The 15,770-nt window shown below is 36.7% G+C and overlaps 3 protein-coding genes across 3 annotated transcripts; all 3 read right to left on the reverse strand.

Annotated features, from left to right (window-relative positions):
- Positions 1-239: 239 nt before the first annotated feature.
- Positions 240-3,177, reverse strand: LOC113743082 (cytochrome P450 714C2-like). Its single transcript, XM_072049110.1, has 4 exons — positions 3,023-3,177; positions 1,789-2,036; positions 992-1,340; positions 240-883 (listed from the first exon to the last, which is right to left on the reverse strand). Exons 1-4 carry the CDS (start codon positions 3,023-3,025, stop codon positions 467-469), a joined length of 1,017 nt encoding a protein of 338 aa, XP_071905211.1. The 5' UTR covers positions 3,026-3,177; the 3' UTR covers positions 240-466.
- A 2,432-nt stretch (positions 3,178-5,609) lies between these two features.
- Positions 5,610-8,429, reverse strand: LOC113731598 (cytochrome b-c1 complex subunit 8). The gene is made up of 2 exons (XM_027256958.2): positions 8,142-8,429; positions 5,610-5,873 (listed from the first exon to the last, which is right to left on the reverse strand). The coding sequence occupies exons 1-2, from the start codon at positions 8,309-8,311 to the stop codon at positions 5,825-5,827; spliced, it is 219 nt and encodes a 72-aa protein (XP_027112759.1). The 5' UTR covers positions 8,312-8,429; the 3' UTR covers positions 5,610-5,824.
- Positions 8,430-11,423: 2,994 nt separating this feature from the next.
- On the reverse strand, positions 11,424-15,299 carry LOC113731603 (KH domain-containing protein At3g08620-like). The gene is made up of 7 exons (XM_027256972.2): positions 14,826-15,299; positions 14,618-14,706; positions 13,346-13,500; positions 13,058-13,174; positions 12,811-12,927; positions 12,469-12,612; positions 11,424-11,886 (listed from the first exon to the last, which is right to left on the reverse strand). The coding sequence occupies exons 1-7, from the start codon at positions 14,918-14,920 to the stop codon at positions 11,740-11,742; spliced, it is 864 nt and encodes a 287-aa protein (XP_027112773.1). The 5' UTR covers positions 14,921-15,299; the 3' UTR covers positions 11,424-11,739.
- Between the last annotated feature and the right edge of the window lie 471 nt (positions 15,300-15,770).

Genomic DNA, 15,770 nt, shown 5'->3' on the forward strand with positions numbered 1-15,770 from the left:
AAGCTGTTTATCTACTTTAACTCGATTGATTACTCAGCATTTTGGCACTAGCTACGTGATTTGGATACGTAGCCATGCAGTCCACAAAATAAATGACTATATGTTTATCATGCAGTTTGTTTACTTTCTCTTCAGATGCTTTAATTTAGTTTTATCAATTTACCAAAAAAATTAATACTAATAACAAACCAATTCACTCCTTCATGCTTATTCAATTTTCCATTTCCGACTGAAATAGGTTGAATAGAAGCATCTCAATTAGCGACTATTCGCTAGCTATTTGATTTGAAACTGCTTTCTCAGGCACATATTACCTAAGAAATCCAAGATTTGTATGTTACTTGGTTACAAATTTTTCACCTCTGACTGAATGGAAAGCAGGAGAGGATATCCATGGTACAGTATATAGTAAATTAGGCTCCAATATATCAATCAATACGTCCAAATCCCGCTGGAGAAGTGCCGCTTATACCTTCTTCACATTCAGATCAACTCCATGTTCAGGCTCTATAACCAGGTTTAAAGTCGGGGAATGAATATAAGTAGGGGAGAGGGTAAAACTGAAATTTGACAAAATGAGAGACAACAAAATCTTGAGTTCCGCCGATGCCAAGTGCTGTCCAAGGCACACCCTTGGGCCAACTCCAAATGGCATATATAAGTGCGGAAGCTTGCAAGCCCCATTTGCAAACCTGTCTGGATTGAACTGGTAGGAATCTGCTCCCCAGACTTCAGGATCTGTGTGTAAAGTCAAGACGAGTGCCCAAATATTCACGCCTTTTGGCACGTGAACGCCCCCAAATTTCATTTCCTCGAAAACCTCTATAGACATGATCGCAACTGGAGGATAGAGGCGTAAGGACTCATTAATCGCCACACTTAGCTGCGACAATTAGTACCGCTCAGCAAAATAACCAGTATACTTCATTTAATTTCAAGCAACTAAAAACCAAGAAAGCAGGACTAATAATATGAGTATTTTCTTGTGTACCAGCTTCATTTTCCTAATCGTGTCGTTGTCAGGAGCTTGGCCATCACAAACGCCAAGGACCTCACCACGAACGCGTTCTTGCCATTCTGGATTAGCTGCTAACAGCATCAAACAACATGTGGCTGCCAGGGCAGTGGTTTCAAAGCCAGCCAAGTATATGTTTTTGCAGTTGTCGACTATGAAGCTGTCGGTTGCATCTGGGCACTGTTCACTGCTCCTTCCAGAGAACCGTTTGCAGCAGGTCCTTCTCGTAACCACTTCATTCCTTTCCTTCACAACTTTCAAAATCAATGTTCTCAAATCCTTCTCCGGTGCCCATGCTTCCCTGTTGCTCTTTGTGGGAAGGCACCTGTTAATTTAGCTACCTTAAATTCACTCTCCTTTTTATTTTTTGTTCTACACTGACAGAGAGCGCTTCAAAAGATTGACAGCTAAACAGAAGCAGCAACTAATGAAACCATTTATATCGAGGAATTCTTTGCCATTTGCGTATGCACTAAAAATCAAAAGCAAAAACCAACATAATTGGAGCTAAATTAGGAGGATCACGTTTGGCAAATTAAACTAAATATGTAAACAGGGTGGTAAATTATAACTTTCATCTGAACGTGGGCTGTGTGCATGAATAGATTATCTGCTCAAGCACGCATTTTATCTGAATAACCTCAAAGACGACGCCTTTGGGCCGGCTTCTCGTGATTCAGTTGGAAACCCAAATAGAATTCAGAACGTTTGTTTGTCGAACATTCATGAATAAATTAATTCTTTGTTTGGAGAGGGCATAGAAGAAAGTATACTTCATGAATGGAATGCCAAAGCTGAAACCCTTCTTGGAAGCACATTCCAGAAGAGCTCTGAGTTTGACGAAGATCTCTCCTCCTTTTGAATAATCGCTCCCGAAGCATGCTTTCGATATTACATCGCCTGAGAAGCTCCTCATATGCTGGTCAATCTTTATATCAGCTGCACCACCTTTGGCCTCAATCATGTTGTTCCACACGTCTATTAAAGTCATGGCAGACTCTCGAATCAGCTTTATCATTCCCTACAAGGGTTTAAACTTACAAGGTCAGATAAAAATGCAAGAAGTAGACAGTCGAATAGAACAAGTACTTTTAATCGCCACCATGTTTGGTTGGGTCACATGTAATATTGGAATGACTCCAATAGAAAACACAAAGACATGACCTGCAGTATGCGGATTAATACAACGTAACGTCTATATGCTGCTATCAAACCAAACGTCACAGCCAACTCTAACAACTGAACTTATAAAAATGAGAAATTGGAGAATGACAGTGTTCAACCATACGTCCTCTGTTGGCCGGAAAAACAATGGGAATGCTCAATTATATATAGTAGATATTAGTCAATAGGTTGTCTCAAACTCTACTAACTCCATGTTAAACTAGTAGTTTTATTTATTTTTCTAGAGAAGGGTTAAGAACTTAATGATCCTTTTTTATTACACTTAGAATTGCATAGGTTTTCTTGAGGGTGGTCAAGGTACTTTCATCACTTTAATCTTTGATGATTCTCTCCTCTCATGTTTTACGATTAATTCCTTACTTAAAGTCTGTAAACTCGGCCTACTGATAGACCACCATTCCACAGGTAATGTACACGGGTTCATATCAGGACAAAATTAATTAATCAGCTCAAAAACGCTTTAACGTCAAACTACTGACACAAATTAACCGCAGATACTACCAAAGAGTCGATCGAAACATGTAAAAACGCCTCCGGCCCACGTTTAGCATCAAAGCAAACTGTCCAAGGCATTACCACCACCTTCCCTACCCTATTCAGCTACGATGGATTGAAGTTTCCTGATGATTCCCACCTCCACCGGATACGCTAGAACTGGGATATTCTAATAGTAGGACTGCTAGTATATATATATATATATATATATATATATATGAAAACTACTTGTATACTGATGAGTTGTTGAAAAGCTGAATGCCGTGATGAAATCAAGGAAAGGAAATATTGGGACTTAATGCATTAGTAGTATTTGCTTAAATTTACCATATTTGTTGAGCATCAGCACAGTTGTGGTGGGTTGGGGCACCAGTAGGAGTGGGAGGAGGCTTGGCGGTTCGAGCCTTCTTGATCTCCAGTACGGTTCCAAGCAAAAGAGTGGGCGGTGGTCCGCCTATCCCTTGTTTCCGCAGGGCCGACCTAACCCTCTCTGTATTGTCCACTAGTTCTCTATATAGACGGAAAGCCAAGCCCAGGATGCCAACCAAAATAATGGACACCACCGCTTTCACTAAAATTTGAACTTCCATATCTAATTTCACTTGACACTACGTGTTTGGATTAGGAAGATTTGAAATGAAAAAATTTACTTCACAAATTTCAATCACCTTTTTATCTCACATATATCACATCACAAAAAAATACTACAGTAATTATCTCAAATAAATCATTCAAATAAACTCCTATCCAAACAAACTTGCAAATGGAGACTTGTAAGTACGTATAATGTTTTTCCTGTCTAGACTTGTATTATATGCTACTCCAATGTTTTTCCTTCTTTTTATTTTTTTTCCTTTTGTACTTTTTTCTTGGCCTCTCATGCCCCTCTTTGTCTTTTTATTTTTTTAAGCCCCGAAAAGAAGAAGAAGAAGAAGAAAAGAATGGGACTTTGCCCATAAAATCCGATAATCCTGAATGCAGTCGTCAGTCGTTGATACCTTAACAAGTAGTAGCAGTATTAATTGATTGGGCGTCCTGGCAAGGAAAGTAATTAACGACAGCAAGATTGTAGCCTATACGGACCACCGGCTGACTAAGCCTACCGTGGGAAGTACGGGCAGAAATCGACATGCGTTATGTTAACATGGACTGGAATAATTTTTATCTTTGATGGTTTTTTAAATGTTATTATGCAAAACACACTATTGAAATGGTGGATGTAATTAGATGGTGTTAAGAATTAATTTAGAAATAAGAAAGCTAAACAGATTACAATTACTTTACTAGTGGTAAAATTACAAATAAGTTTCCAATAAAAGATTATCCAAGTCTTAAATTTGGTAAATGTAAATAATGGTGTTACGGTATCATACAAGAAAAAAAGTGTATACTTTACTGGTTCCAATTCGCTAAATGCGTGATTGAGCATTTTACATCATTGATATGGATAGATTAATGCAAATAAGAAAGAGAGAGGAAGAATTAAAATAAATAACCACGACATGAACTATGATAGCAATATAACATAATTGCATTTATGGTATTGCAATTTTTTGGGTTATTTGATTTTGCTTTTGAGTCCCACAAAGCCAGGCACGTTGTGCATATAAGAAGGAAGGGAAGTTTAGCGTGCGCATGATAAAACTAGAATTTGAAAATTGAAATTTAAAATGTAAAATTTAAATTCATTAAATTGTTGAAATGTTCAGTACTAAATTTGATATATTTAAATGTATATTGCATTAAGTGATAGTGCATTGTTTATCATTTATTTTTTAGAGCAAATTTTATTTAAAAAATTCAATATCATTTAATGAATTTATACACTCTATTTTTTTTTTGTTATTAAACACTTTTGAATATATTAACATCTGAATCCATTAAATTTGATTATTGATTTGAATTATCAAACAAGACTTTAATTTTTCACCTCCCTTTTAGCCACGTGCCTTCCTAATAGTTTGACAAGTGACATAATTCTAATATTCTTTCTTGCACGCGATCTGTGTTGCCTCTTGCAGATCAATTTTTTTTTTCTTTTTTAGCCCTTTCTTCACGCTAAACCAAGCAAGTTTGGCCCTTATATTCTCCTTCTCAGCCCAATGGGATTTTTTAACCTTAATTATTTGATTAAGTGGATGTGCTATCTAATTCACCATCATTAAATTAGTCTTATTACACTAATACTACATTACAGCCCTTGGATCAATTTTCATTCAGTTGTAATTGTAATTCAACAATGCAAATAGGAGCTGATTGATGGGACCTTAGCTTCGCCGCCTTATTCAGCCATTGTACCGGTTCCTCCACCAACTTGACTGCCCCGGCATCATCTAGAGCTTTATGGCTTCTTTTCTTCTCCACCAATGCCCATACTGCAGTAAAGGAATCATCGCTTTCGGAAGCTACCACCCCCATTCCTACACTTCTAAGAACATAATAATAATCTTTCTCTGTTGTCATTACTAATCTTTCTTTGTTTTCCTTTGCCATCCATTTTGCTTGCCTTTCTGCAATATTTCCAACCGTACCAACTATCACATTCATTGCGTACAGTCCAGGCTCTGTTCACTATATTGGTAAAGCACATTCCCTCTTCATTTAGCTGATCTCGATTTCTATCCTTTCACAGGGCATATAGGATATCTGCTATCAACGTTGTATGGTCAATTCCTTCCTGTCTGTATTTAGCCCGCATCACCACTTCCCACGATTTTCAGAAATTTCCTTTGCAATATTGTATCCTTTTCTTGACAGCATCTCCTTTTCTTTTCCACTGCCCTGGGTTTTTTCCCCCTTTTGTGTGTGTGTGTGTGGGGGGGGGGGGGGGGGGAGGGAGGGGGATGGGTGGGTTGGGATTGTTGAGCGGATAACGTGGAGTTGAGAGATAATAAGTCAGCTTGGAACACGAAAATGGGAGAAACAACTCCTCAATCAGGTTTAACAATAAATATTTTGAACAGAAATGATTCACGTCACCAAGCAGCAGACGCTAAATACCATGACTGATATTGGCTATGAACAGGCAAACACAACTGCGTAACCAACTGCATCTGCAGCAAACCTCACAACATTAAGCTTATTTGCAAGAAAACAAAAACAGACATTCCTCTTCCACGATTAATCACTTCAATATCTGTGTGCCAGCTTCTCCTCCTCCTTGTAGTGTTGGGCATACCTGCATTTTTAATCATTCGGGAAAGTAGGTTTTAGAGTTTCATTTAATCTGATACCAAACATATGGCAATTTTATAGAACACATATCCATTGCCAAAGTCCATAAATCAATCCACCAAGAATAAGATGAAATTTTTGCATGGATCAGTCACAAACAACAAAAAAGCTTAAATCGTGCTCCCAACATTCTCAATGACCGGAGAACAATTCATAAGTCATAACTTACAGCTTCTCATCTTGTCATATACATCTGAAAAAATTTCCCAACAGGCATACATAGAAAAGAAAGTAGCATCACCAATACCCCTATAACAGGCTCCATGCCAAAGGCTCATTTAGCAGGAGGGACAACCATAGAAAAATCTGTCTTTGTTATCTTTGAACAGTGTTAAATTTTATCTGACAAAATGGATTGGAACATCAGGAAGGGGGAAAAAAAACTCTTGCACTTTGCCAATATAGAAATTATTCTTATGGCACTTAACATATGGACGATATATTGTGTGATTATCATGTGGAAACAAGTGGAACAGGGTCAAACTGAATCACATAAGAGAGCCACGAATGCCCCAATTCCGAGACTTCACATCCTTGCCTAGACTGTATTACCCAATCCTAGTAAGAAGACCCACATTGAAGAGCACATGTAAAATCTGTTAGCTGCATATCCCCATACACCAAAAAGCAACTTCTGATATCATATGTGCAATCAGTACCACACAAAAGCCAAATCTGTAAAAGCATCCACAACCTTACATTCTGTCATTAAAATCACAAATTGTTGAAGCCCCAATGGGAAGAAGGATTATTTACTTCCCTTAATGTATCAGAGTTGCTCCAATCAAAGGAAGGTTGTCTATTAGAAAATTTGATTCACATTCTACAGATGGAATACAATCTGAAAGCAGGCAAATATAATTATTCTCTTCCTACTGATACTTATCTTTATCTTTATGATTCAACAGTTAAAATTCAATTATCAAATAAACTCATGAAAGAACAACATTTTAACACCCCAATTTTTTATTTTTTGGGGTCATACATGGAATTGGTAATAACACAAAAGGAGCACTTAGGCCCCCCCCAACCCCCAGTAGACCCCTCAGATTCTCACATCATCAATCATATGGATGATTCTTCTCACATTGCAGGTACATTGTTAAAAAATTAAAGCAAATGCTTCAAAATCCAAACCATATAAAACCTTAACTGATCTAAGATACTCTCTCTAGATTATCCACTGATAAAAAAAAAGTGAACTGAACTCTTATCCCCACCAAACTCATTAAAAGCTTGTGTGGAATATGCATCTAAAACTATAGTAAGCAAACAAAAAAAGCACTCATGGATTTGCAAGAATGTCGGAGCCACTCAACTTTGCAGAAATTAAAGAACATGAATAAGAGCTTTAGTAACAGTTTAAGGTTTTCTAACAACTACTCTCGTTCCCCAAAATTTGGATAATAGCCTTCTCCCTTGACATTGCTCCCTACAGTTGGAAAAATGCCCATCTCCCCTCCCATTGCCCCCTAAACAATTAACTTCTTTCAGTAAAATCGTTAGGTGCTATTAAAACACAACATTGATACATGAATAAGAAATAACTTTAGATCTTGGTGCAAACTTCTCTCTACAAAATAATGACATCAATTTAGTAGTACACTACACCATCCACTGGCACTAGGTCTTGGCTCAGCCACTAAGTGGCAATAGCTTATGTGAAATCCAGGACTCATACCACATTATAGTCCTATTCCTATACCAACAACAGATTTGTGTCCCAGCAATTCCTTCAGAAAGAGCAATAATATAGCAAACAAATTCGAAAAAAGAGAGTAATGTAGCAATACTCATTAAACATCACAAAGCGTAATGCTTTCAGTACTACTTGTGCACTAATCGGGTCAGAAGTCCAATATGCAAGACGAAGGCTTAAGCCAATACATAGAAATGCGCAGTATCACCGAGCAAAAGGTTCAGCCCAGTCAAAATCATCATACACAGCAACAAATAATACACAAGTGACAAGGCCCATCGTTGCGCTTCCCTATTTCATTAACTACGACAAAACACACTAGCTATTTAGCCAATCAAGGAAGCAAGCACAAAGAAACTCTGACCCCCAATCATTTCCAAGACCACAATTTTATATCAAAATATAAAGTATAAGAACCGAAATCAAGGAGAATAGAACCAACCTATATCTACTGAAAGATTGAGAATAAACTAATAACAAACATGGATTTGTGTATAGAAAAAGTACGCTTACGAGTAGGTGCCAATGACAGGGCCGAGTAAGAGGGTGGCGCTGATCCAGTTTTCGGAGACCTTGTGGTGGATCTTGGTGGTGATGTCCTTCCAGAGGCCAGGCATAATCTTCTGCTGAAACGGCGAGAGCGCGTACACCACCGCCTTCAGCTTCACCGGCTGTTTCCCCATCTTTTTCTTTGGCTTTTCCAATTCAGTTATCCAATCCTATTCTAGGGTTTCGAATGCACTAATTAATTGGGAATCACGAATTTGGTGGGTGTTTTTTGCTTCCTATTCTAGGCAGAGATTATCTAGGGTGGACTTTGAAATTTTCTCGCCTGTTTTGGATTACTGGGCTGGGCTTTTGTCCATCGTCTATTGCCTTTTTATGAGCCCATTTACTTTAAGTGACACTTTACTTTTCTTATTTTTGTGGGGCTTAAGATAAGAATCAATTTGTTCACCAAAATGCAACCGTTGCTTGGCAAATAAGAGCCCAGAGACTGTTAAGGCGCCGTTTGGATTGAGAGAACCACTGGGGCTAAATAAAAAAAAAGGAATTGAAGGAACATGATTTGTTTTCGGGTTAATATCATAAACCTCCCTTGAGGTTTCTTCTAATCACACCTAGCACCCCTCATGTTTTCAAAATCACACTTGGGATCCCTAGAATGACAACTTTGGTATCATTGTCAACCCCTCATTATTTTTGTTCCACTTTTACCCTCCTTGTGAACTCTATTAGTCTATTTATGTAGAGTTAATTTCGGAAACCTCCCTTGAGGTTTTCCCTAAATTATGTAAAACTATTCTGTAATTATTAATATTTGTTATACAAAGTGTAACTCTAATTGAACTATTTGTAAAACTTATCAACACAAATACAATTATTACATATTGGACCCATATGTACACTAACAATTTATCACATTTCTATAGTAACGATGTACAAGAAGTTTACATAAAATTACAAAATGTTCAAAAAATGTCACACTATTTAGGGATGGTTGATCTAACAACTGTTCCTATCCCACTCCCTAATATTAAATAGTCATGGAGTTTCCAGTGATGTTAACTTTTTGCATTTCCTAAGTGAATAATAACACAATCTAAAAGTAATTCAAGGATGATGGGAATTTATGAGTATATAGCATTAGCAAGCCATTTTTATTTGACAATAGGGTATCGCAATATTAATAACTTACAAACTCCATTCAACTAGGATGCACAAAAAGCTATTTATACTACCTCATTTTCACAAAAATGGAAGAGTAAGTTTATTTACAACTACAACCACATATTGAAACTATTGTCGCCATTATGAGAATCCATATTCACATTTTTTTTATCTCCGTTCAGATCAATGTAACATTTTTTAAACAATGCGTAACTCTATGTGAATTATTTGTAAAACTTAATAACAGAAACACAATCTATTATAAAGATGTATAAGAAGCTTGCATAAAATTACAAAATGTTCAAAACATGTTACACTGTTTAGACACGATTTTGTAGTGTTACCAAAGTTGGTGGGATGTGAGTTACATAAATAGAGTTCACAAGGAGGGTAAAAGTGGAACAAAAATAATGAGGGATTGACAATGATACCAAAGTTGTCATTCCAGGGGTGCTAAGTGTGATTTCGAAAACATGAAAGGTGCTAGGTGTGATTAGAAGAAACCTCAAGGGAGGTTTCTGATATTAACCCTTTTTTTTTTCTTGTTTAGATTGATTTTTGACGAGGGAAGAAAAGGAAAGAAAATCATCTAGTTATTTTGTAGATACTTGATTTTTCATCCAAAAGTGAACAGAAATGGAAGGACAGAGAACAAATTTTAAAAGGAATAATTTAATTGTTCTTAAAAGTCATTTTTATGCACATCCTTTTGCGTTAACTAACACTTGATCTTTCCTTTTCTTTTTTAATCCAAATAAAATTTCACCATTTCCTTCTTTTTCTCCCATAGTCAATCTAAACAAAATGAATGAAAACTTCTTCTCTCTATTCTCTTTTTCATTGTTTTCCTTTCCTTTAATCTAAAAGATGCATCTTTCTGGGGAAAAAAAGTTATTTGACATCTGGTTGAATAGTAGATGTATTAGATGCATGTCTGGGAATGGTTTCTATCAAGGTGTATATTTTAAGCGACAATAATAGGAATTTTTTAATTCTAAGATAAATAATTTTACCTTAATTAAAGTAGGGTATTAATAGAGGATGCTAGTATCAATTTCATAATGTAAATGAGCCTATAGAAAATCTTTTGACATAATAGTCAACTTATCCTAAATATTATTTCGCTTACATCATAAACACATTTTTCAACCCATCTTTTTATATTCTCAATCACCTTTTTATTTCACATACATCACATCATAAAAAATGTTACAATAATTATTTCAAATAATATTCCAAATAATATCCTATCCAAACACTCCAACTGTTTCGTAAAATAGTAGTACTAGGCTTGAAAATCAACCAAGTATAGATATCCAAACTCTTTTTTTTTTTTTTTTTGAAAAAAAGAAAGAAAGAAAGAAAGAAGAAAAGCACACTACCAATTTAGTAAATTATTGTTTACATTCTTCTAGGTTAGAGTTACGGGAATCAATAATGTTTTATTACCAGTCTATCACGTTAGCAGAATTTGGGTTTATTAAAGTCTCACACGTGAAAAGAACAAATAATGTGCCTGCACATTTGTTGTCCAAAATGTCTTGTCTCTCGAGGGAAGCAGAGTTTGTTTTGTAAACTTCCCAAGGACGTTATCAACGCTGCTATTGCTGATCTTTTTTTCTTTTTTCTTTTTTTTCGATACGGTAGCTTTCTATATTATATTATGGGAAAGGAAAGGGTCTGAAGAGATCCTGAGATAATTCGGAGGGAACTGAACCATCACCGGACCAGACAGGTACACTACACACCCGCTTAAATTTTTTAAGTAAGATCACATTTAATTTTGATAAATTGGTGGGAGGCACCAAGCCTTAATGCATAAGTTGAATGAAATGCATGGTTCTTCTTTCCAAAAATAATGAAGCCCTGCCTGTTTGATTTTTCTGGGAGAAATTCTTACGTCAAAGACTAGTAAAGCCATTAACAGGCGTAAATAGGGACAACTGATTACTTTCTTTGCATATCATCAAGAAGTACAAATCTTGTGATGACCAGTCGAAAATATCAACTCTGTCATGAGCTTTGCCATTAAGTCTGCGTAATGGACTTGTGAATCAAAAACCTTACCATATAGATTATTTGTACCCGTCAAAAGAAAGCCATGGAATTCTACACAGCCATAAATTGTCCACAAATAAAATTCGCCTTTGCACCCCGGAAAGAATTTTCTACATATACAAATGAGTTAACAACAAATAAATTCAATGCAATGCTACAATAAACGTCAGAAGAAAGCCTAATATTACAGTCAAGAAAAAAAAAAAAAAGAACATTTTCTGGTGGCTCCTCCACTTCAGACCTCACAGGCATATTGTGAGAGGCCAAGTTTGGGGCTAGACAGACCTGATGATCTTCGATGCAGTATGGCATTCGATGTGGATTGAGGGGTTACATGCTTCAGGAAATCTTTGGGAGGACCGTCCAGGAAATTGTGAAACCATTACCAACCTGTTTTAGCACGTTTCATTCCACTGGAACTGAATGGAGATAGACTGCCTCTTGGCTGAGGGCTCTCTTCTCTGAAACTGTTGTTCAGCATGGCTAGTTCTCTGAGCTGTTGCCTCTTGTACAAATCTTGTGACTCTTCCTGCAATGCAAAATGAAAATAAGGCAAAGGTTACTGACAATCAATCAGTAAGTTTGCATGAGAAGGTACTGTAGACTTTCTATTGCACACATGCATTTGCAAGGGAGAGAATTAGATTGCTTCGTCGATCTGCAGCAAGTATCATCCGACAGCCCCAAACTATATACCATTATGAGCTGATCTTAGCATTCTCTGTATAATAGTCGGATGAAACTAGGATGGCTTTGGGCAGAATCCAATTTGATTTATTTTTGCGGAATCACATGATTTAAGGATAACTGAGCAGACAATTTCAAATGGCATACATCAAACCAGGGATTCTCAATGTTGTAAAGGGGAAAAGGTTGGTCCTCGTAGAGTTCTAGTAGTAGTATCTCGTACCTATTATGGAACACAGGTCTAACTTCTTTTAAAGTAAGAATGATGGATGCTTATCCAATAGGCAGAGACGAGTAAATCATTCATTCACAATGGAGTGCTATAGATTCCTATGAAGACATTTAATGTTCGAATAAATGATAATATATACTACAATGTTTTTAAGTGCAAATGACATTGAGGTAAAAAAGATGAAAAAATTACCACCGGCTTTAGCAATTCTTCTATAATTCCCCTCGCTTGATTCATCCGTACATCAATGATATTGGCAGGTAATTCAGCCTCAATCAAAACGTGCAGTGGATCATTGAGGTGCTCATAACCTTGTCTTCCCCGTAAGCTCTCCTCCTTCAATCAAGGGTAGACAATAAGCTTAACAGGAAGAAGCATATTCAGTAGACTAGCGGGTTCGCCACAAGAAGTGCAGGTATAGTATCAGAGGGAGTTTGCCCAAGATTTTTAGCAAACTTTGAATGATGTCCTGATAGAAACAGGAAATACAATCTTAATCTATTCTCACATCTCCACCGCTAAACATAATAATACCTTGTCAGGGTCTTTGATTGAACCTTTTCCTCTAATAAATACGCGGCATCCTGTGGAAGCTTCCACTCTCTTCAGTGAATTACCTCGAGGACCTAATAGCCTGCCAACAAAATTGAACTATCTCCACAAAAACGTAATAAGCCTAAGCACTTGCAGATGCTTTTAATGATAAGAAATTGTACCTTAAATATGTTCTAGAACTGTAAATTGATGAAGACTAGACACAAAATAACTTCAACGAGCTTACGTTTGGATATCTGTCAACAGGTATGTCCAAGCGCAATACCCTCTTTGCAACATATGAACTTGGATTTCCTCCCGCTGATTGCCAGTCAATGGTCATTTCATCTGGTCCACCTAACAACTGTTGCAAAGATGCATGGAATTATTATCAATAACTGGGATGTAAATGTAATACATGGGGAAGAAAAAAGGAAGCCTGATGGTCCAAAACAAGGTAGCCTTGAAAGGCTATTCAAACACCAAACGAACTTAAATTTGTCTGCCAATTTTCTGAAGGCATGTATGTGCTCACCTCAGGGTGAGGGCTGTTTGGAAAGAATCCTAGACCTTTTGCTCCGACATTTGGAATGATGTCTAGAGAGGCCACATGACTTGGGCTTCCACGTAGTAGTCTGTCATATTCATCTATTCTTGGGTCGGAGATCATTCCTGAAACCCTCAGTATCTCTGTCAAAAGAAGTCAATTTTAGCAAGAATCCCTCTATGGCAAAGCATATATGTTTCCATAAACAGAAACAACTGTGTGGAGACTGTCTCACAATGTTGCTATAAATGACCACAAAAAGTAATTCAAGAATCGAAAATTAGATTAAAAGTGATGACTACGCTTGTAGAAATGGCAAACAGATGAAGAACTAAAGCAGATGCGAGACCTTTCAAAAGTAAAAATCATTTCCAAAAAACCAGATTATTCGTCTTTATACTAATTGACAACAGATATCAAATTAGATTAAAATCTGTTGGCACAAAAACACACACATAGTGGAAGCTATTTTAAACACAATAAAAATATGTGGGAAGGGGAAGAGAATAAACACACAAACAAATATCAAATTATTTATTAACTCAAAACTCAACAATAATAATATCAAGTCATAGTCTTTCGCTCACGTAGACTCACAAATCTCAACTGTGATGCTTGTCCTCAAACCTACTTTTCACGACTAAATCTAACAGAAAACTGGTAAGTGCAGTACAGTTCTGAATTTTGTGAACTTGAAGAATCCAACGTGTTCCTCTATCCCATTTTCTATGGTGAGAAACTGCTGTTAAAAGTTCTTCTTTGCCTGTTTTTATCAATTAAAATGCGCACGCTGCAGAGAGCTCGCACATCTGAATGTCTGTGGTATTTTTTTCCCCCTAATAGACTGAGAGGTTATCAAACACACAGTGTGGCATATGGTGATGCAATAGGTTATATCATTATACAGAAGGAAAAGGACATTTACTTCCTTGTTTCCTAGGGATTTTTCCATTAACAAGTTAAATGGGAACAACATCGAATTGGTGAAGCAATCGATCAGTGGAAGGCCTATCAAGCGTTTACGGAAACCCTCTGCAAAATAGCAGATGCTATGAAACTATAATGATCTCAGTATAGTCTCGAATCAAATTTAATTCGGAACACCTTATGCTTCAAAAAGGTTAGTTCTTTTGCATTAAACTGTGTGGATAGATAGTACATGCAATAAACAGAGCTTTTGAAATGCAAACATCTCTGATAAGCCAAAACAGAAGCAGAAAAATTTATAAAACAATTATAAATTGGATAGGAGATATGAACCTTGATTCAGCAATCGGGTGCATATTGGAAGGACCTGCATGAAAGGTACAAGCTTCTGTCTTTCTGCTAACAGCTCTGTCAAGTATTGACTACAGGAACATAAAGAACACCATCAACAACAAATATACTTAACAAATTAAAATAGTTGATTAAACAAACCAAAGCTAACATAAATTTCATGGTTAGAAAGTATTCAGAAAAGGCAAACCTTTCAACATCTGAATTGGTCCTTACAATTGGAGAGGCCGCTCTTGCTGGTGAAAAGTTCAAATTCTGTGTGTATAAGCTAGACATAACTTGCATGCTACGAGGGTCTGAAATTTTGCTTGGAAAAAGTTAACCTAAACAAGAAAAAGATCACAAAAGAAGAATCCAAAGCCAAGAAGTTTATGGGAAAGAAGAGAAATACTAATTAAAAGGGGACAAAACATGAAGAGTCTGGTCAGAGGAGAAATTGGAAGAAATCAATAAATACTACTACTAGTGGTACTAGTTGTCTGGAAATTGTGAATGTGGAATTGAAGGGCTAGTAGTAGTATATTTTTCTTGGTGAGTTGCAGTGAATTGGAGGCTTAAATAGGTGTGGGGTACATATCAGAACACGTTTCTGCCATCTGGGGTTGGAGGCCAAGATTCACACTCTTTGTTTAAAACTGTCAACCAAAGCTGTTGTTTTCGTTTTTACGGTTGCAGCGTCTCCTGATTGATTCTGTTGTGTTAGATTTTTTTTTTTTTTCCATTTACCTGTAATTTAGATTGCCGCAGTAGATTTTTTTTTTTTTTGTTTTGTTTTGTGGTATTTCGGGGCAAATCTTATTCGTAGTAGTATTAGATGAGATTTTCGTAGGTTGGTCCCTGCTGCATGCTCCAAGGCCAGCTGCACAGGTAGGTATCACCAGAAACCACGCCAACAGTGTTGTTGCCATGCTATTTACTTGGGGAGCAGTTTCATATTTTTCTTTCTCTTTTTCGGTCGAGCAAAAAAGAAAAACGGACCGTATTTCCATTAAAATACATTTATTTTAGAAGATATTTTCTTCTTTGTTGGAGTCACTCGTTTCGAAACGTCGAGAAGTTACTAATTAGACATTGGGATGTTCGTTACTTAAAGTTAGTCATTTAAACATAAAGTCCTTTTCCTCACTGGATACAG

The sequence above is a fragment of the Coffea arabica genome, chromosome 1c (assembly GCF_036785885.1).
Source record: "Coffea arabica cultivar ET-39 chromosome 1c, Coffea Arabica ET-39 HiFi, whole genome shotgun sequence".
NCBI lineage: Eukaryota > Viridiplantae > Streptophyta > Magnoliopsida > Gentianales > Rubiaceae > Coffea > Coffea arabica.